Raw genomic sequence first — 20814 nt, 5'->3', positions numbered from 1 at the left:
CCCCCGCCGGCAGCGACGGCCACGCCACCCGCTGCTGCCCGCGGCCCTGCGGGCGCCCGAGGGAACCGTCCCGCCACTGGCACGGAGGCTCCGCGGTGCCCAGGAGTCTTTCCAGCGCGTCGACAAGCCCTGCTCGTGCGGCAGGTCCAGCCCAGCAGGCTGGCTTCCAGCCGGGCTCAACACGCAGCCCGGCGGCACACGATCCACCGCGAGAACAACCCGTCCGCTTCCAGGAACCGGCTGTTCAATTCCACATGGAACCCAGCAGCCCTCTGGGCCAAACGTACCAAAGCATCCCATCCTAAGGGAGAATTAATTACCACCTTAATGTCTAAATAACTAGTCTGGGATACCTCTTTTCACTGGACTTTGCTAAAAACAAGCAAACGGCATCTGCCGCCTGACAAACCCACCTCACCCGCAGCGGCACGATAACAAAGGTGCCAGTGCCCGGCTGGGTGACACACAAACTTACTGGCACCCTCACCATAAAGCTTAAAATAATTTTCCTTTAGAAATGGGTTTTATAAAAAGCTCTAAACCAACAAGACTTAAGTCTTCCCTATACATCTTCTGAATTCATTCCTTCTGGAAGTTTAACTGGCATAGTTAAAACTCTTCCAGGCTGCTTTACGCAGGCCTCCCGAGTTCAGCTTAGTCTAGGCAAGACGTAACAATCAGGCCTTCCTCCAAAACCAGCTGGTTCGAGAGAAACTGGAAAACCCTTGTCATCCTCTAAGAAAGACGAGTCTGCAAGAAACGTATCTGGGAGAGATCCGGGTAATAACACGCTACCACGTATTTACACAGTACTCGTTACTCCAGACTTAAAAACGTTTCAAAAGGGTCCACAGCAGCAGTTCCTACGAACTGAAAAACTCTAAGAAAAGGCATTAGAAAGAAAAAGGGGGGTGGGGAGGAAGAAAGGTGAAGTGGCTCCCAAAAGGCCATCAAGTAGGTCAGTGGGAGAGCTGCATTTCCAGGCTCCCAGGGCTCCTGACTCATTCCCAAGCCATGAGAGGCCGGGCTGCGAGGCAGCTGAACTCTGCATTCTTATCGAATCAAACCTCTGGAATTTCCCCAGCAGAAGTGCCATCTTAGCGTTGGCTCGTGGGAGAGTCCTTAAATAGGTCAAGTTTCTTCTTTATCAAAATAAGGATGTGTCCTTTATACATATTGATTACGAGTACTCCTTTCAATTATTCAGCCCTTTCGATTCAGCAAATTCAACGTGCTGTGACAAAGGAGAGAGCAGAACAATCACCCGCAGCAGAGTTTCACTGCTCTTTCTAAACAACCTACAGCCCGATCTGCCACAAGGTGCGATGTCAGCTAGAAAATGAGCTCGTTAGAGGAAATGCTTAAGGCAGGGTATGTTAATACCTGTATATGGGGTCCATGAAAAAGGGCGATGGCTTAGCGTAATGCAGGGACGGCTGCTGAGGCAGTTGCGACTGGGAGATCTTGGGTAAGACTTCACTTGCCATGAGCTTCCTCTCCCCATAAATATGGTTTTTCCGTGGCTCTCTGCCCCCATTCTGACTGGCTCGGATGCGGTTGCCGATGCTCAGATCCAGCGGCTGTTCCTCCCCTGAGGGCGGGGCTGGCAGGACCTTGGGTGGTGGCAAGATTGGCTTAATCTCTTTTGGCTTCGTGGTGAGATCGAAGGGTGACTCTGAGCTGGTGCTGCCCACTTTGTGGAGGTCCCTGGGTGACTTTGGTTCTGCCTTGACCAGCAAGTTGTGATTGAGGGTCCGCTCCGTAAAGGGGTAGAGGGAGTGGGGGAAGTTGGGGAGGAACTGAAAAGGGAACATGGAATGATACGGGAGCGAACCCATCTTTTTCTCCTGCATCCCCATAAAGCCAGGCCCAAAATACTTCTCTGCGATGGAGGCGATGGCTTTAATAGAGTCATTAGCTGCTCCCGTGGTGGGCAGCAGGTGCTCTTCAGGGGGAGGAAAGAAGGAATGCTGAGAATAGAAGAGAGGGATCTCACTCGTGTTGTTGGTGGAACTCGCAGACACAGAGCTGCTGACAAAATCAGGCTTGCTCTCAATTTGTTTGCTCTTATCTTTTGTTTTGTCCCTGTCGCTCTCTGCGTCGCTGTCCAGGTCAGAGCCGGTGCCAGTAGTGGTGTCCAGATCCGTGCCCGTGGTTGTATTGACATCCTCAAAGTCACTGCCGTCGGACATGTCACTGTTCCTGGCTTTTAGCTTCTCCAGGTAGGAGTTTTCCAGGCTGCTTTCACATTTCTCCTCTCCCGAAGCGGCCTGGTTGCTGTTGCTGACTGCAGAGATCAGGGGAAGCGCTGGGTTCCCAAGGGGGCTCGGAAGCTTCGCGTCTTGAGTGTGGTTGAGGGGACTTTTGAGCAGTTGTGTGGGTGGTAACAAGGGGGGCCTGGGGTACAGAGACGGTGGGAAAATCCCCGGGAATCCCGGAGTGAGAGCAGGAAACGCTGGGGGGGCAGGTGAGAACGGGAGACCCCCCGGGTGCGGGCGGGATGGAAAATAATCGTTAAATCCCAGGCTGGCATGGTTGAGGTTGGGAGAGGGTTTGGATTTGTCCATCATGGAAGTGGGCGTTAGGGGTAGGCCGGGGGCAAAGATCCCGCCCGGGTTGTAATGGTTCTTGCCCTCGCAGAAGCGCCGGTGTTTGTTGAGGGAGGAGGTAGTGCTGAACATCTGCCCACAGTCCTTGCATTTGATCTGGGTGCGACAGTCCGCGTGCATCCGCTTGTGACGGCAGAGGTTGGAGAACTGCGTGTAGGATTTGTGACAGACCTCACCTAAAGCATCAACAGAAACCAACAACAAAAGCAATATGAAATTAAGAGCAAACGGCAGAGACGGCCCCAGGAGCATCCCCCACCCCCTCCGCCCTGCCCCGAAACCTCGCTCCCCCCGGAGAGAGGAGGGTGAGCGCTGCCCCGCAGGAACCAGCCCCACGTTCCCCCTGCCCACACGCCCCTCAGTTCTGCCCTCCCCGCGCAGCGTCAGGCTGGGGAGACCCCCCCGGCCCTTCCAGGAGCGTGGGGAAGGCGCCTCTCCCTGGGGATGTGTGCAGGGACTCGGCCTCCCCGCGCTGCCCTCTGGGATTCCGAGAAGCAAGAGGCAGCTGGGGGGATCCTGGCCGAGGACGCTGGCAGAGCCCCGGCAGCGGGTGACAGAGGGCAGGGCCATGGCAGAGCCACCGCCTGCCCCCTCCCCTAAACCTCCTGCCGAGAGAACCCCTCTGCCAGCGACTCTGCAGAGACCTGAGGGGATGGGCTGCTCCCGCTCGAACCCTCTTACGGAATTTTCAATAATCTTGCTTTTCAATTATAATATCTATTTAAATTAGCTAGTCTGCTTCCCCTGCAGCCCCGGCATGGCCAGCAGCACCGCGAGCTGAAGGGAGAAGAATTTTTCCTCGTTTAATCAAACTTACCCCTCCTTTAATACCATTAATAGCAAAGTAACCGCTCCACAGGGATGCTCTATATATACTTTGCAAGCCAGGCCTCACTTCGTCTAGAAGCGGGGTGAGATCTTGTGTTCGTTAATTTAGATAGACACCCTCGCACCGCTAAGTTAACGCTGCATCAGCATTTTCTTTAACGACCTGTAAATACCAAGCTTTCAAAACGTGAATTTTTATGACCTCTTCCACCTGCAGATTTTGCTGGGGTGGAAGGAACTGGGCAAAGTAAGAAAAAAAAAAAATCCCACCCAAACTTTTCTATGCACCGTAACACTGTAACTGTTTATTATATGATGCCTCTTTCAACACAGGAGTTAATTCTACTTCTGAGTGACTTAACACACTTCTTTCACCAGAGAACTGCTGTGAGCACCATTCTGTATACATGGAAACTGAGACAAAGAGAGGGAAAGTAGATTTTTTCAGAGCTGGGGAGGCAAGGACCTGAATCCAACTTCTCCTGACACCCAGTCCTCCAACTCAGCGACAAAATCTGTCCGTCCCTCCACCCTTCCCTCCAACTTCTACCGACAGGTACAGGCGAGCATGACCTTCCTTCTATTTTTCTCTACATCTTCAGGATTTACATCAGCGCTTGGATTTCAAATGGCTGGCAGGAGAATATTTCACCGGCAGCTCTGAAAACATGAGGGGAAGCCCCTTCTATTGAAATTCCAAGCAAAGATTATTCAAATTTTAAAAATTTGACATTTCAGTTCAAAATTCAGTGGATTGTCACCGAAGGGTCTCTCGTGTCTCGTCTCTAATTGCACGAGAAATGTAGTATGAACCGTCTTTCCCCAGAGTATTTCAGCCTTTCTGCTTTGGACCCAGACAGAGCCAGAGGCTGCAAAGGAAACACAAAGAGGAGAACTCGAAATTCATCCGATGGGTTTCAGTGTTTGGGGAACAGCTTTTTCAAGTCCATATGCTAAAGCCACCCTTATTTTTTTGGCAAACAAACCTTAAAAACTCGGTTGGTTCTTCTGAATTACTATTCCTGCATACGTACAGCCTTATGGCTGTTGCATGTACTATTTTAGCTACTTTAGATTTTCAAGAAAGGGTCGATTTAGGTTTTTTACTTCATTTTAAAATGTTTTCTAAAAAATATCTCAGCAGAGCTCTTAAAGGAAACACTGCCCAGTTTATTTTCCACAAAGCTTACAGTCTGTTAGCTACAACAGTGTCTGTTTCTACAGGAATTTCAGCCAGCTCGCCGCTGCCTGTCTCGGGTTTGATGCTACTTTAACCACTTGACCCTTGGCCCTGGAACGGGCGAGTATTTTTCTTGTCCTGCCTGTCTGCACAAAGCCAGCGGCCTCAGGCCTGGGGGAGCGACCGTGTGTCTCCAAAGGGACGGGCAGGTGCAAAGGCTTCCACGTGTAAGTAGACCACGAGTGAGCTCCCTCTCCAACTACTAATAATATCTGAAGAAACGTCACTTTTGGGTGGATTTCTTTAAAAGACGTTTGCATATTTTTCTTTCCAGAACAAAATTACCCCTTTCTAATTTTAACCGTCTCCCTTGCCATGTGCCAAGGGACGCTATACAGTGGTCTAGAAAGACACACAAAAGTTTATGATAAATGGTTGATCTGCTTCAGCAGATTGTGTCACCGCTGAGTGCCCTTTCTGGCAGTTTTCACTGGCTCACCACTGTGCTGTTTGCGTTATTTCTATTGTATGCGTTCGCAATATTACACAAAAAAAAAAAACCAAAACAACTTATACTGTTCCCATGTGGCTTGTGAGAAGACTAAGGATACTAAAACTTTCTGAGAAGACTAAGGATACCAAAAGCAAAGTCTTCCAAGGGAATCAGGTTCCTTTTTTTTCCATTTTTCCACCCCAGGCAGAGTTGCTAGATATATATGATTCTGCACAAAATTCCCTAAAGAAAACAGCTATGGGTGTAAGAGCTCACAGCATCATTCTAAAACAGGGAAAACGGAAAAGTCTTGCTTAAGTCTCCGGTTATACAACAATTCAGTAACGTCTCGTGTAACGTCCTCTCTTGCTGTTCTGTGTTCTGCGCTGACAAAGCTACAGTTTGGGAGTTTTTTAAAAGAAAGTGTAGTACTGTAACGAACACACACAGACACACAAACCCTTTTCTTCCACCGACCAGGAAAGAAAAACTTGCCCGTGCGTCCTGCCTCAGGCTCCCCTGAAGTCGCTAATGGATTCCATATTCGTGCACGTGACTCCACCTGGCACATCTGAACCAGGCAGAATCAGTCTCAAGTTGTTTTACACGCTGATTTAGACTGACAACTCCCTAATTCTTATGAGGTGAGAGTGAGGAGATTATGAGAAGAAATCATTCATCTCACCGCAGCAATACTATGAGATTCAAATTATCTCTTTCATGTGCCCGTCATCAAATGAAAGATTGCATCAACATCAGCAACAAGAGTATTTCTTCTTCCTCCACCGACACCCATCTGATTATCTCAGAACACATTAAGGAAACGAGTCTCCCAGGACACTCTTGCATACTGTTCCCATTATACCAATAGGGAAAAAACCGGCAGAAGTGGGTTCAGTGGCTTCTCTACCGTAACATCAAAGCCTGGAATCAAACACAGATTCTGTTCCGTGCTTGAACTGTGCTTTCTAAATAGTGTCAGGAAGGAGTCCCTAAAGTTTCTGTAGCTTTGTTGTGACACAATCCACTTTTCTGCACAGTTATCAAAATCCAATAGGTGCCGTGTCAATTAAAAAAATATACAACCCTGAGAATGACAAGAAATGAGACGACTGGCTCTCAAGAGAAAATGCCCTTTTGGAAACATTCCCCTAAAGACAGCACTAAGGACACAGTTAACCTGCTATTTATTTGGCTTCCAAGCATGATCTAGATGAAAGACACAGTAAATAAAGACGGAAAAAACTCTTTTTAAAAAACACCTTCTTCTCATCTCTGTGACTATTCCGAATTCTTTACAATGGCTGTGGGATTGGAGGCACCCCTGAAAAAAACATTTCGATCAGGCTGTGTCAGCTATTTATTTATGTCACCAACAATGAACGTTCAAAAATTATTAAGGAAAAAAAAAAAAAAAGACGAGAGAAAGAAAAGATATGAGAAAATGGCATCGCGAGGACTGCTGAGAGACTCAGCTTTTAACTTGTCAAGAAAGTCAAAAACTGCCATGAATGTTTACTGAAAAAACAGGGAGCATGCAAAAAAAAAAAAAAAAAAAAAAAAAAAAAAGAAAAAAAAGAAAAAAAAATTGCTGCGGAATTTCATCTTGTGCTCTGACCTATAAAATTACAGCGGCGGCTCACAGAGGGACAGCTAGTACTGGGGGGCCCTGCAGGATATGTGCAATTATAGCAAAAGCCAGAGCTCTGTGATGGCCGTGACAACTTACATATGAAAGGTTTGACAGTGCTGTGAATGTGCTTGTGCTGTTTGAGGCCAGACGAGGTGGCGAAGGTTTTGCCGCAGTCGGGGCAGGCGTGGGCCCGTGCGCCAACGTGCTGGGAGCGGATGTGCCGCTGGAGGTTGCTGGGGTCCGTAAACACCTGAAAGAGAAAACGCCTTGAGCGAGGGGACCGGAGCAGGAGGGAGAGGAGGGGATGTGGGAAGCTCGGCTGTTGCTTTGGGGTGTTTGTCAGCGCTGCTCCTGGCCCGAGCCCCGGCCACGGCTCCAACGCCTGGGAAAAGGCCAAGGGGACCTGTTGGGGTTTGGCAAGGCGCAGCTGCTCGCCCAGGCTGAGCTGCGAGCGCCCATCCCTCTCCTCACCCCGCCTGGGCCACCGAATGTCCTCCGGACCCTGTCCCCCCGGTGCCGGAGCCCTCCCCAGGCAGAGCTGCCCCATGCCGCCGGCCGTACCTTCACGCAGTTTTCACATTCAAACCGTTTCCCGCTGTCGTGAGACATCTGGTGACGAATCAGGTTGGATTTCCAGTTGAAGGCCTTGGGACACTGGTCGCACTTGTACTCCCTCTCCTCGGTGTGGATCACCATGTGCTGCTCCAGGCTGGGGGAGAGAGACGGGCTGAGCTGAGCCGAACTGAGCCGAGCTGAGCTGAGCCGAGCTGAGCTGAGCTGAGCTGAGCAGGCCTGGGTGGCAGTGAGCAGGGCCCAGGGCCAGCAGCTCCTGCCAAGCACGGCTACAGAACTCCTGCCCCGAACCAGGGCGGGCTGAAACCCCGAGAGGCGATCAGAGATGGCGACAGGGAAAGAGGCTGCGAGCCCGGGGGGTCTGGGGGGGTTTCCAGAAGGAGCTGCCACCGCAGAGCGCGCCTGCAGAAGCCTTTGTGGAGAGGAGGAGAGCAGCTCAGCGACCATGAGAGGTGCGGCGACACGCAAATCCCATTTTGGTTTTTGGCATTTATGTCACCGATGGAAGCTGCCCTAGTCTGCCTCAAAATGTCGCTGCGTTTTATGATATTTCTTATTAAATACCCGAGTCCATTTACAAGAGGGAAAAGGAAGGTAAAACCAGACCTGACCCTGCAGATTCCCTGAAGGGAAAAATGAGCACTTTGTGACCAAGACTCCTATGGCATCCCCACAGGGAAAGACAAGATATTAGCTGTTGCTGCTGAGACTATCACGTTGCCGTTTTTATGGGCACACAGCCCACAGCTTCCCAGAACACAGCAACTTAACATTGGAGAGAAACACGATAAGGTGCAAACACATTTCACTTCTAAATGTCAGACATCTTTGATTACTTAACTCGGCAATTTCAACTTCTGCCAACTGGCAGCCTCTCCCAAGCCAGGAGGATGATGGCAAACCAAAGTGGCTGCTGGAGCAGGGCCACGGCAGGGACGGCTTTCAGAGAAAGGCACCGGGTGCTCCGTTTCCCCACACCGAAGCACCGTCCCCGTGCATCGACGTGCCGCTGGCCACCGAGCCGGGGTGACGGCCAGGGGAAGCCACCGGCGGCGGGAGCGGGGCCGTTGTCCTGCCGAAACGCGAGCGTGGTGGAACGACTGAGCGGGCAGAGACCCTGCGCCTCCCCGGCCAGCCCTGAGAAAGAGAGGGGGAAAATCCGCGTCCTTTGCTGCCTTCCGTGTACTTTAGCTTCCGTGTAACTTTAACTTCCCTCATGTGAACTCTGATGAAGGACAAACCTATGTGAAATCTGCTACTGCCTGAAATCCCCCGCAGATCGATATTAAACCGTTCCTATGGAACTTCAAAGCACAGCTCTACACTTTACAGGAACGTTCAAACTGAACACTACTGGAAAATCCTGCCAGTCTCCATTAGTAAATGCTACAGACGATGTCACAGCAGGTAACCCCTGGGCATTTCCACAGGGCCTGAGGGATGGGGAAACCTGGGGGACTTCTGCTGACAGGCACCAGCAGGCTCCCGCCTGAAATTCCCAGTGCAAGGGCCAACTGCACCGACACCTTTGTGGCCGGAGGGCGCTCGCAAGGGCGACTGTGGGGAAGGTGGCTTCATCCCAAGCGGCCTCGGGGACTGCGACCTGCCCCGCAACTCTCCACACGAAGCTAAGCAGCCTCCAGCTTGCTACTCCCTGAAGAACCCCCTCTTCCCTTCGAGTCAGTTAATATTCATGAACATGCCCCTTATAAACCACCAATCCACTAATTTTAAAGAAGCAATTTTCATTTTGCTAAAGCAGTGGTGTTCCTAACACTACAAAATTTTTTACACGTGCAAAGAAATGTCTACCTTTCATACACACGCACAAAACTACGTTCCTGTTAACTGTGATTTATGAGTTTATTTAGAGCAAATATGGACAAACTAATATGCTGTTTAGAGGCAAGTACCTACTGGGATTAGCAAAACATTTATTTATTTAGTCAGCTGCTAAATGCTCAATTTCAGTTCCCCAGTGGCACTCTTGATTTGATCTGTATTAACTTCTGAAAAATTATAAGACCATCCAGGTAAGCTGACTGGATATATTCTGTGCTTTTGTGGCTTTCTCAGTACCTAAAATGCAGCAGATTGACGGGGTGGGACAGACGTGGACATTCTCTCCCGGCTCCACTAAATCCATCAGCCTGCAGCACACCGAATGGCCACGCTGCTGCTGCAAACCCCAGACCCAAACGTTGGGAATCAGCGGTCTAAAAGGCCACGCGTCCCACGAGCCCAGGAGCCCCTATCACAGCTCCAAGCATTTTCCAAGTGTGCAGGTCTGTGGCTCGTGACTGGGAGACTTTCCATCCAAGTTCAGCTGGAAATACCTGGAAAAGGCCTCTCCGTCGCCTACGGCTGCTCAAAAATCGGGAATCCGTGCTAGCACACACGCGGGCTTTTGCCTCACGCTCAAGATATTTCTGTTGATCACACTGACGATCAGTAAACGTTCTGCCACGCTTCCTTCTTAATTACAAGGTCTCTAAAGTGACAGTCAGGAGTGATGGTTTTGAAGAATCAAAACAGGGGAAGGTCCTGAAAATAACTCAGGACAGGGCTTGTATACCTGGTGTCTTGTCCTTGGCCCTTCCAGAAGTTTTTGATCTGAGTTTGAACAAGTCATTTGCTCGTCCCTTTTGCCTTACAAACACTCGGGAGCAGTGTGTGCTCCGGGAGCCTCTGCTCCCCCGCCAGCGCTGCTGGCCACGGAGCCGTGCCCCAAGGGGAGCCAAGTCTCCGACCCAGCCACGCTCTGTCTTACCCACTCCCCCAGAAACCCGGGGAAACCGGGACCTTAACTCAGCCACATCATTTGGACACCTACAGTTGGCTTCACCAGACGACTGAACGTCTTACTCCCGGGGATAAGTAATCACTGAAGGGAAAAGGGACTGAAAGTTTTTCTGCTTCTCTCAACCCTTTCAAAATGGACACGGTGCCACTCCAGGCCCCCAAGGGGAGCCAGGACACAGATGTCAGAAAAAGGAGATGCCATATACATTTCTAAAGGGTATTTCCTACTAACATAAAGACTACAGAGTGCTGGAAGCAAAAGAGAAAGTTTCTAACACAGCTAGAGAGAGAAAAAAAAGTGGAATTTCTACAAAAAATCGTATTTAAAACATTTAAAGGCAGTTGTCCTTTCCTTGTCAGGTAAAAGAATGAATTGAATTGCAGCCTCCTAGCATCAGAGCAAAAGTAGCCAACGTAGAAACACAAGGTGAGGAACAAATCAAGCTGTGCTAACAGAACCACCACGCAGGTATCACTGGCAGACAGTATCTATTATCACCTTTTAAAACGCCCACAAGAGCCAAGCTCTTTTTTTATACAGATAAACTAGTGGAATGTTCTTTACGTTTCATCTTTCTCCACATTTTTTAAAATAGATTTTTTTTTCCTTCACTTACTCACCTAGATAAAAGATCTGAAAGTAACAACATAATTAAGTTCAAAATGACTAATGCCGGTGAACATCGTGTTTTATAACAGAAATGAAAGAGGCTTTGAGCTCAAATGTTTTTGCTCTGCTTTATACAGTGCACGACAGAGGATTGCCAGTTCTCCCAATTTTATAACAAAACTTGCTGTGCGTGCTCTTTGTTCATCTAAGAAGTGAAATGAGAATGTGAGACCCTCAGCCGCTGGTAAACATAAAACTCTAGTCCTTATGCTGTGAGAAAACCTTGAAAGTACAGCCCAAGAGCTAAAGGCTTCGGATGCAAATAAACACAATCCTAGAATGATTTTAAAAACCCTCAACTTTTTAAAGCTGGCTCCTACTATTTAACCATTTGAGTCCCACATTGCAAATGAATCTCAAAGGTCTCTGCTTTAAAGCTGCATTTGACTATATCACATCATGCTTGAAAGATGCAAATTTTCAGTGAAAACTTACTGGGCCAAAGAAGTTTTCCTTTTTGAAAAAAGTTCAATTCTTGTTTAGAGTTGCCTTAGAATAGCAATAATAATAATTGAATAATTATTGCCAATATTATGAGCTGGAGAATATTCTATCTTCTTTTATTCCTTTTCACATTTCTCTTACAAAAAAAGATTGGTGGACACAAAATTCCTCCATGAATATTTTCATTTAGAAAAAAAAAAAAAATTAAAACTGAAAATGTGATTGGAACAGAATTTTTTTAATTGCTTCTGCAAAATCAAAAAGGAGGTGCTGACCACATTAAGATTTCTTAGTGTAACAATGCCTCTCTGTACCCACTGACCTCAAACAACCAAGAATTACATATAGTAAAGTCTTCATGCGAGTATTGGGAGAATGTAATACCACTTTTTTTCCCTCAGAAGCAGATCACACGGGAGCAGCTGCTGCAGAGACACTAACCAGGTCTGAAAAAGTCACAGGGAACTCAGAAAACAACCAATAAAACTTTATATTGCCAATAATCTGTGGATGCTTCTACCAGCGAGTGAGGAAAAGCTGTCGGGTCTGTGAAATCAAGGGGAAATAAAATGCTGTCCAACAGCTAATGACGCTGAAGGACCCTGAAATGACCCCCCCGAACCCTGTGGGGACGGGAAAGACACATCCCGTCACCCCGAGCTGCCCAGCTCCCCCCTCGGTCCCCCAGTTCCCAGCGGCGGGCGGGACCGCGCAGCGGCAGGGGCGAGGGGCAGGCCGGAGGAGGGCCCGGCAGTTTTCCAGTACCTGTATTTATTGGGGAACATCCTCTCACAGTCTTTGCACTCATGGACCTGTCCATCTCCAAGTCCTTCTTGCTTGATCTCGTCGTTCAGGGTGTCGTAGAGCGAGCTGACGGCGCTGCAGGCGTACTTCTTGTGTCGCCGCAGGTCCAGCTTCGACTGGAAAAGCTCATCACAGTCCTCGCAGCGAAACGTGTGCTCTTCTACAACAGACACAGAACAGGGTTCTGACTTGTGGACCAGGAAGTTCAAGCCAGTCTAATTATTCTACCCAACACTGGGCTTGTACAGAAAGGGTAATATTCTGTGAGGATCTATCAAACACAGAGGAAATTTGTAAGTGACAGGAGAGAGAAACCAAGGTAGGCTGTGCCAGCAGACTGCTTTCACTTTAAGCATTAAAAAAAAAAATAAAAAAAAAATGCACACGACCAGGAGAGATCTTGTTTTCTTTGTGTCCTGGCCTCTGCCGAGACATAGAGACCGACAGGAATTAGCAGATACACAAAATACCGGGGCTATTCTGGAGCACTGTGTTTGTTTGCCATGAGGGTTTTTGAAAATATGAACGAGCTTTTCCTCCAAGGGGGCTGCCAGGGGAAAAAAGGGACAAACCACGCTCGTACAGAGACAGATACTGGGAAAAGCAAATCGCCACAGCACGAACCTGGAGAAGCTCCTTTCTAAGACAAGGTCTGTCTAATGTTCCCTCTTAACTCATCCCACACAGCTGCAGCAGCACAGCGCGCCGTCAGACCCGAGCAGTGCAAAACCAGAGTACCATGGAAGAAGGAAAAGGGAGCCAAATTCTTTGTTGTTGTGCTTTTTTTTTTTTTTTTTTTATTTTAGAAAAAAAGATCTAATGCACATAATAAATTATTGTAGTCAAGGTCAAACAAATTAAAAAGAGGGCAGCTATTATTAAGTTTACAAGGCAGCATCCTGACCATAGTGCCAAGCCAAACAATCAGCTCGGAGCTGTAAATTTTCCAGGAGAACAACCTCTGCGCGGGAGTGGGGACAGCTCCGGGTTCCCCCACCCAGCCGCCAGCCGGGAGCAGCAGCTTCCCCGCCACCACTCGGTCACCGGTGCCGCATTTCCCCGGCCTCCTCTGCCCTCTTCCTCCTGCCTCCAGCGCTCTCTTCCCTGCGAAATTCTGTTCTCTTTTTCTGATAACTTCACTTGCAAAAGGAAAGCTTGTGGTAAAACGCGTTCGCCCGGAGGGAAGAGTGGAAATACTGTAAGAGCTGCAGGCGAAGGGCAGCGCTGTGACGGGGCTGCGGGAAGGGGACGCCGGGGCAGGACGCGGGCGCTCCCACCCTCCCTGCCTGGAGCCCTTCCAGCAAACCCTTGGTTCAGACTACCCCGTGCACTTGTCTGCCCAAAGTTTTTCACAACTACAACCACTTAGGCTGTGCTTTAAGGCCTGAAACGGTGTTTTATATAAATCAGGGTTAAAAGCGCGACGCGAGCACAAGCGCAGGCAGTGTCACACCCAGTGACCGCCGCCTCGCCGCCTGCACTCGGGCAATAATCTCCTTTCTCTGTTTCTCTCAATGCAGCTTATTTAAACTCAGGCTGTGGTTTTCGACCCGTGCCCCTGCACGCCGGGGAGTCTGCGACTCGCTGCTGCGGTGACTAAGAAAGACAAGATCCCATAAGCTGCTGCAGCAAGCTATGTAGGCAGATGAAACCCAAAGTGGTCCAACACCTACACGGAAAGTAGCGACATGCCCACAAACTGGAAAAAGTCAAGCACAGATGAAAAAGAAAATATCACCACGAAACAATCAGCGGAGCCTTGCTGTTGATCCAAGCAGCGCGTCTACTAGTGCTACACACCGGTTACATACGGAATGAATAAAACACAGAGATGCTGTAGGATTTCCTGAACCGCAGAAGGGAAGGATGTTAAAAAAAAAAAAAAAAAAAAAAAAATGTGGGGGGAAAGGGGATTTTGGCTAAAAAATGGGACCTAAGGGAAGAAAATACCCATATCTTTCCCATTTCATCTCACTCAGAAATGGCTATCAGCAGCCTCGGGATGAAGTGGATCAGGCTCTGTTCTCCTCCCTAGAGAAATTCTGTTTACAAGCATTTTGTAGAACAGCACCAATATGTATCTCATGTGTCTTACATACCTGGGGAGGGAAACCTAGAAATCAGGATATAAAAAACTACCTAGCAGAGTACCACTACCTTGAGACACTGTGTAAAACCTACCATTAAAATAATCCAAACTACTTTTTATGAGGGGGGAAAAAAAAAATAAAATTGTAGTATCGGGGTATGTCTTGTTATTGCATCTTACTGGTAACAACAGCACGAAGCATCCAGTGTTACCCAGCAAAATTTAAGTGCATCTGCACATGTTTGTGGACTGAAAACATTCTCAGTGTGAAAGCAGCAAGAGAGGAGGGGCAAGGGCTGTGGTTAGGTGTGTTCAGGTGCCTTTTCCCCCTCCACACGTCTGTACCTCCGGTGAGAGGAGACAAGCCTGACAGCATCAAGCGTCCCGGACGCACGCAGAGCCTGGGCTGAGGCAATAATCTCATCATGCCATCTCTCCTCGTCATTAACGGATTCCCGTCAGCTCTGAAACAAGTGTTCATCTGCTACGACGTTCAGTTTTCATAGGCTCAGACGTCAAGCTGTACTCAGAAGTGTCACTGCCACTAACAAACGTGACCTCACTTGGGTTGTTTTCGACTCCTGGAGACGTACGTGGGACAGCAGTTCGTGTGACTCACCAGCCCGCTGAACTGTGGAGTAACAGGATAAATCCCTCACTGGCTCCAGATAACGTGCAACTGCTCTGGCAAGGTGCTTGTCTACCTCAGAATTCACCCCGCAAATCCGCTGCCTCCCCTCTTTGCTGGTGATGGCTCCACGTGAGAGGCTTTTGCAGAAGGGACTGAAAGCCCTTGGGACCGGGAACGCCCCGGGGCCTTCACCTCTCCCAAAGCTCCTGCGGAACTCCCAGCACCTCTCCAGCTCAAACTGGCAATTCCCCAGACCTCAAAACTTGGAACGGAGGAAACTGATTTTTTTTTTTTCTCTTCTTTTCTTGACTTCAGAGAAAATGCATCAAAATACCTTCTGCAAATCCATACTAAATTCTTCCTACTTCAGTTCGAGATTTACATCATTAGTTGTATCTAATTTCGCCCAAATTATCCTCTAGGAACCAGAAATCCACTTTGAGTCTGGAGAACTACCCATGGAGATTAATTTGCTAAAGATGGACAACTCGCAAGCACCCCCTCGCCCAGTATACAACCTGACAGAGCCCCACCTGTTTTATCAATAACATATTTTTTGTCCCTTCTAGGAGATTTCTAGGAGAGTAGGCAGACAGATGAAGTACATTAATAGCCTCAGTAATAACTGTTAGAAAAGAGATTTTGCTTCTCATTCTCCTTGTCCTTTGTCAGCAGAACTACAGATGTCACAGGAATCACCCACAACGGGATGTGACCCTCGGTCGGCAGAAGCTGGCACCCACACAAGCTGAGGAGCTGCCCTATCGGACTTCTATTAAGAAATGTAAGAAACAAGACAGCTCAGCTGAGGCATGTGCATTTTTTGCTTTGGCGTTTGCATACTTTCAGAGCCGCGCAGATTTTACAGCTCGAGCCCTTGCACGTCACTAAATCGGAAAAAAAACCAAAAAAAAACCTCGCTATTTTGTAGAGTCTTGTGCTTCAGTAACAACAACATTCCTCTTCCATCATCAAACCCAACAGGTTTTCCACAGGTAGAAAAGATGGATGATAAGAAATGCACGTGCTTCGGAATATTTGGGGTTGGGAAAAGAAATTTTTATGGAAAAGGAGAATTATAGAACTGACAAAAAGACGATTAAAAGCCTTGTAGTCACCTATCATACATGTTGCCACTGGTTGCAAAGACCATTCTGGTGCTCAGACAGGTTAAAGAGAGGAAGAACCGACTGGTTGGCAGAGAAGTCAATTCTATCACACTGGAATCCAACACCCATTGCTCCGGCATGGCCGTTCCTGAACTTGGGAAGCTCAGAGATCAGACGCTCAGTGAATACCTCTGCAGGGAAAGGGACTGACCTGCAGACTGAGGGCCAGACCATCCCCCTGCAGAAATGAAACCAAAGTAACAGGAGGCTCAGGCCTGGACTAAGAAGACTTGGTATTTATTTTGTGTCTTTATATCAGACTCCCAGTTTTTAGACTTCAGGTTCATTAAAAGTCTTTTTTTTTTTTTTTTTTTTTTTCCTTTAAGCACCAAAAAGAAAAATATTGCCCTTCAAAACAAGTTCTCATTGAAGTTTTCTTCTTTCTTTAAGCACCACGCATGAAAATACTGCCCTTAAAAAAAAAAAAAAAAAGTTGCTCCTCCAGTGTCTTACAGGGAGAAGGGGATAAAAAGAAAAGAAAAACCCAGTTACAAAAAAAAATTGCTGCCTGTTCTCTATGTCTTGTTTGTCAAATCTATGGTTATATGTGCCTATCTTAAGTTCCATCAGTAACACTCAGGACAAAGCAGGAATGTAACAGAAAAATAAATCAGTGCCTAATAGCTTTCAGAGAAACCAAGGGGAACACAATTATGTGGCATCTACATGCTAATCTACCAGACTTGAATCTCAAAGGAGTTCAAGTGCCCTACTCAAAATTCCTGCAGTGATAAGGGGTCTGCTGTGTTTGGCTGGGGTTTGGATAAAAGATTTTTATGATAATTATCTTTGTGTGGAACAATTTTGCATTTTCTTTCTTGTTAATTCAGAATCGAAATGGGGGGTGCGAGGCAGCAGGAAGATAGCATTACTGAAAGTAAAAAGTATTGAGAAGTCAAATATTTAATGTCGGCCTATTATAATTTCAAAGCAATTACGTGGCAAAAGCACTAGACATTACCGGGAAGATACAGATAAACGTTACATAATGACAAAGATGGAAAACAAGGAGCACTTTTTTGCTTGTTCACATAAAAGCCTGTTAGAAACAGAAATGCAAAACAGTGGTGGGTTTTCTTTCTGATTTCTCCCTGGCATCAAAAAAAAAAAAAAAAAAAAAAAAAAAAAAAGTCACTGTGAATACAGAAATTCTTCACCTCTGCGTGTTGGTCTCAAGAAAATTGTTAACTTTTTTAGGGACAACACTGAAAAAATAATCCCAAACGTGACATCTCAAGTGAGAGACAGCAGCCACCACGCTGCCTGTTCATTCACTTCACCCATGGACTTTCAGGAAAAGAGCTTTCAGCAGCACTAATCCTCAAGCTGTCATTTTTTATTTTTTTTTTTCAGAAATATTTCAAGCTAATTGTGTGTATTGTACGCACGCTCTTAAAGAGTGCAAATTTCCATCTGGAAATTATATTCTTGTACAGGCAAAAGAAAACAAAAGCATTGCAGGATGTTCAGGTGAGACAACTCGAATTTCAGTGATTACGTAGAACAGCATTTCCAACAAATAGTTCAAAAATGATTGGTAGGTGAGAATATATTTATAGAAATTAGTCATCAAATAATAACGCAAAACCTGCAACAGGCTCTGCAATTCAGCGAGTGAACAGAAAAAGGTGTAAGTGATGTGTCCCGATAATCTCTTCACTTGAGAAAATTTGCGTACCTTTTCCGTTGTTCTCTAACTTTCATCGTCACCAAATGCCAAGGAAACTCAGAACCCTGGAAAACGGCAGAACTTTGCAAGTCCGGACTGATTTGAGTTTAATTTCGGGACCACCACGTACTTCGCAGCAGGTTCTGCAGTGCTCTGTTACCACAGGCTCTGTGCTCATCTCGGGACTCGCAAACAACCATTTTACAATCAGAATCTGCACAATTTTTGATTACTGTGGGCACGGCTGTGCTGTCGCCCTGTTTCTGTAACACTGTGGGGAACGGCGTAGCACACCTTGCCTTGTTTTCCGTTGAGATCACTTCCACCGCGCAGTGTCTGTGCTGATGGGCTCTGGCACTTGCAGCAGGAGGGCTCGGATACCAAACCTGAGCCAGAGCCTCTGATGAACGATGAGAAAAGCTCTCTAACGGGGGGGTGGAAAAAAAAAAAAAAATCCCGGCGACACTCTCGGATTGCTGGCATATTTCTGCTAACCTGCAGCCCTCAACAGCTCCTGCCCCGCTCCAGCCTCTTGGCTGCATCAGCTCAGCCTGCGCTTCCTTCCCGACCCCCAGACCCGATCTGGCACCTCACTGTAGGAGCTCTGGCTGTTCTCACTCCTCGGTTCCGAACGTTTCTGTTCTCTGTGAAACTAAAACTGAAGCTCTCAACAGGCTAACAACTGACCCGCAGAAAGCTCCACGCTCCCCCTCATTAAAAAGGTCGGTATTTTACAGCCACCTCTGTGCGCCATGAAAAAGGAAGCAGGACTCAAAGCCCTGCCTTTTCTTTCTCTTCTCCCATCCCTCTCTACTCGTCCTCTTGAATTTCACGCAGCCCCGTTCTGGTGTAGGAAGAGAACCCAAAAATCTCACACACTGCTCCTTGCCCCAGCTTACGAGAAAACACCCACGTAACCTGGAAAGCATCATGGTCCTTCAGATAGCCTGTGTGGTCATTGAACTTCAGTAATTAACAGCAGTAATTAATGTTCAGAGACAAGTGACGATGGTGCAAAAAGAGGAAGAAGTGAATGAGGCTTTGTCCTTCGGGTTGCTCCACACGCAATCCGCAGTGAAGGGAACTTCTCCCGCTGCGAGCCCACCTGTCCAGCAGCACCAACGCACTGCCAGGCATTGAAATGTGACATTTCTTTAAAAAAATAATCATTCTTTCAGCCTTCATGGCATCATTTCAGGGTTTCAGAGGTGTCTATATTCTAGCAATAATAATTCCAGCAATGAGTCTTCCATCCTCTGCCTGCATCCCCCTTTTCCGTGTGATCTAAAGCTCTAAAGACCGGAGTTTTGCAAGCTTTGGAATGCTTTGGCCCATTTTTATTACACCCCAAAAACCCCACAGTGACCCCGGGGATTAAAAAGGCACCTCCAATCATATTCAGAACCACAACGTTCCTCAAAGAGAAGAAGCAATTAATCTGTCGCATGCCTTGAGGTCAATAAAAACTTGATGTTGTTGACTAAGACATCTACTCTCACCAGAGAAAGGGTGGAAATAAGCATCGAATATTCACGGGTTGGGTTTCTGTCCCGGTTCAGCACTAACTGAGGTTCTCGACATTCCCAGGTTTGCTGGTGAGAGGGGCAGAAAGGTCCTGTCTAGCAAAACGAGGCCTTACCTTCCATGCTGGGCGCCATGTTCCCAAGTGAATAACCACCTTCCTTCAAATACACCAAGAGCTCTTCTCCTGGCTCAATTTCTTTAATAACTTTATAATAGATCTGGGAATCAGAAACAAAAAAAAAATTGAGAGACATGTTAAATATGCAAAGATTTGCATTTTACATTTTAACCAATAACTCAAATTATTCCGGCTAATAGGGGAGGCTGTCACTTGATTTGTGTGATAATTGCTACTGAGAGCTCTTTTTTTCCTGCCTTTATTTTACTCTATGTGTGTCAGTGTTTCATGCGGCTTGGACAATAAAGGAATATTTATGGTAACAGCCTCTCTCCTTCAAATGACACAAAATCTTCCCATTTTTTCCCTACTCCTATAGTCTTAGTGTATTTGTTACAGCAAAGGGAAGATTGAACTGACAGAATTTTGCTTCTCTAAGCTGAAACTGGCCTGATGATCAGAGAGCTGAATTAGCAGATCTTCATGGAATTATTTTGTGGGTTGGTCCCACCTAGAGCCTGAGGGCCTGACCCCTAAAGCCAAGAGCTGAACCGCTCCAGGTGAGCAGCTCATTCCCCCCCCCCCTTAGAGTTCCTGCCTCGGCACAGAACCTGGACCCTCCGACACGCACCGAGGGCAGCGCTGCTCACCCGCCGAGCCTTCATCATTACACCCGGGGACAAACGCGGAAATAAAGAGGCTTCAGGCAAGGCAGAGAGCACCCGCCGGCCCTGCGCCACACTCGCGTGGCCACTTACAGAGCGCGGAACGGGGCTGAAAGGCTACCTAGGCCTGACGCAGGCCTCCCGGACCAGAATGAATTCTCGCGCTCCGAGGATGCGTCTCTTAGAAAATAACGACGAGAAGGAAATCCCCTTTATCCAAGGTGCAACCAAGTGTGAGGCTGCAAGGTGTCGACGTATCAGCGCATGTTTTTATACACATCTTTACCGTTCTACCCCCAAACCGACCACAGCTGGTGACGACTGGGTTACGCGGGAGCGGGTCCCGACGGCCCCGTTCCCTGTGACAAAAGGGCAGAGTTCCCGGGGAGGGAGGGTGTGCTGGCAGTGGCTACGAGTGTGCTGGCAGTGGCTACGAGCTGGCAGGCGGTCCCCTGGTTCCCTGCGAGGACCGGTCACTACACCGCGTTCCCAGTCGCGCGCTGCTCGGGGGAGCTGGGTGTGGAGGAGCTCGAGGAAGCCAACTGGGAGGCGTTTCACGAAGGCCTCTGCGAGGAAAAGCGCGAAAACCAGCCGCAGCGGGACACCAGCAGCGGGACGGGGGCTCGCCCGAGCCACAGAGGATCAGAGCTACGTGAAATCCAAGAGACTCCGCGTCTTCTGTGTGTTGTCCAAATTTTAGAGTGTTCTGGACCCTGTCGTCTCCCTGTGGCTGTGAGAATTCCACAGGTTACAGCTATTAACTGCAGAGTTTTACTAGCAGAGGAAAGAGGAAACTTTTTTTTTTTTTCTTTTTTCAGGATATCGCCTGCACTTTGCTCAGGATTCCCCCGATCAGGTGCCCCCAGCCCCGGCCGCTCTCACGGGTGCCGGGTGCCTGGGCCGGGCCCCCCCG

The 20814-nt window shown here is 48.0% G+C and overlaps 1 protein-coding gene across 1 annotated transcript in view; it reads right to left on the bottom strand.

Moving 5' to 3' along the window:
- Positions 1-20814, bottom strand: part of PRDM16 (PR/SET domain 16) — a 257410-nt gene that overhangs the window by 21754 nt on the left and 214842 nt on the right. The window contains exons 5-9 of the mRNA XM_026862888.1: positions 19234-19336; positions 11998-12196; positions 7305-7452; positions 6840-6993; positions 1384-2785 (exon numbers count right to left, since the gene is read on the bottom strand). Coding sequence (XP_026718689.1) covers positions 1384-2785; positions 6840-6993; positions 7305-7452; positions 11998-12196; positions 19234-19336 — 2006 coding nt within the window. The remainder of the gene's footprint in view (positions 1-1383; positions 2786-6839; positions 6994-7304; positions 7453-11997; positions 12197-19233; positions 19337-20814) is intronic.

The sequence above is a fragment of the Athene cunicularia genome (assembly GCF_003259725.1).
Source record: "Athene cunicularia isolate RWA chromosome 21 unlocalized genomic scaffold, athCun1 chr21_part1, whole genome shotgun sequence".
NCBI classification, from domain to species: domain Eukaryota; kingdom Metazoa; phylum Chordata; class Aves; order Strigiformes; family Strigidae; genus Athene; species Athene cunicularia.
The sequence above is the reverse complement of the archived record's forward strand: the minus strand, read 5'-3'. Positions and strand labels throughout refer to the sequence as shown.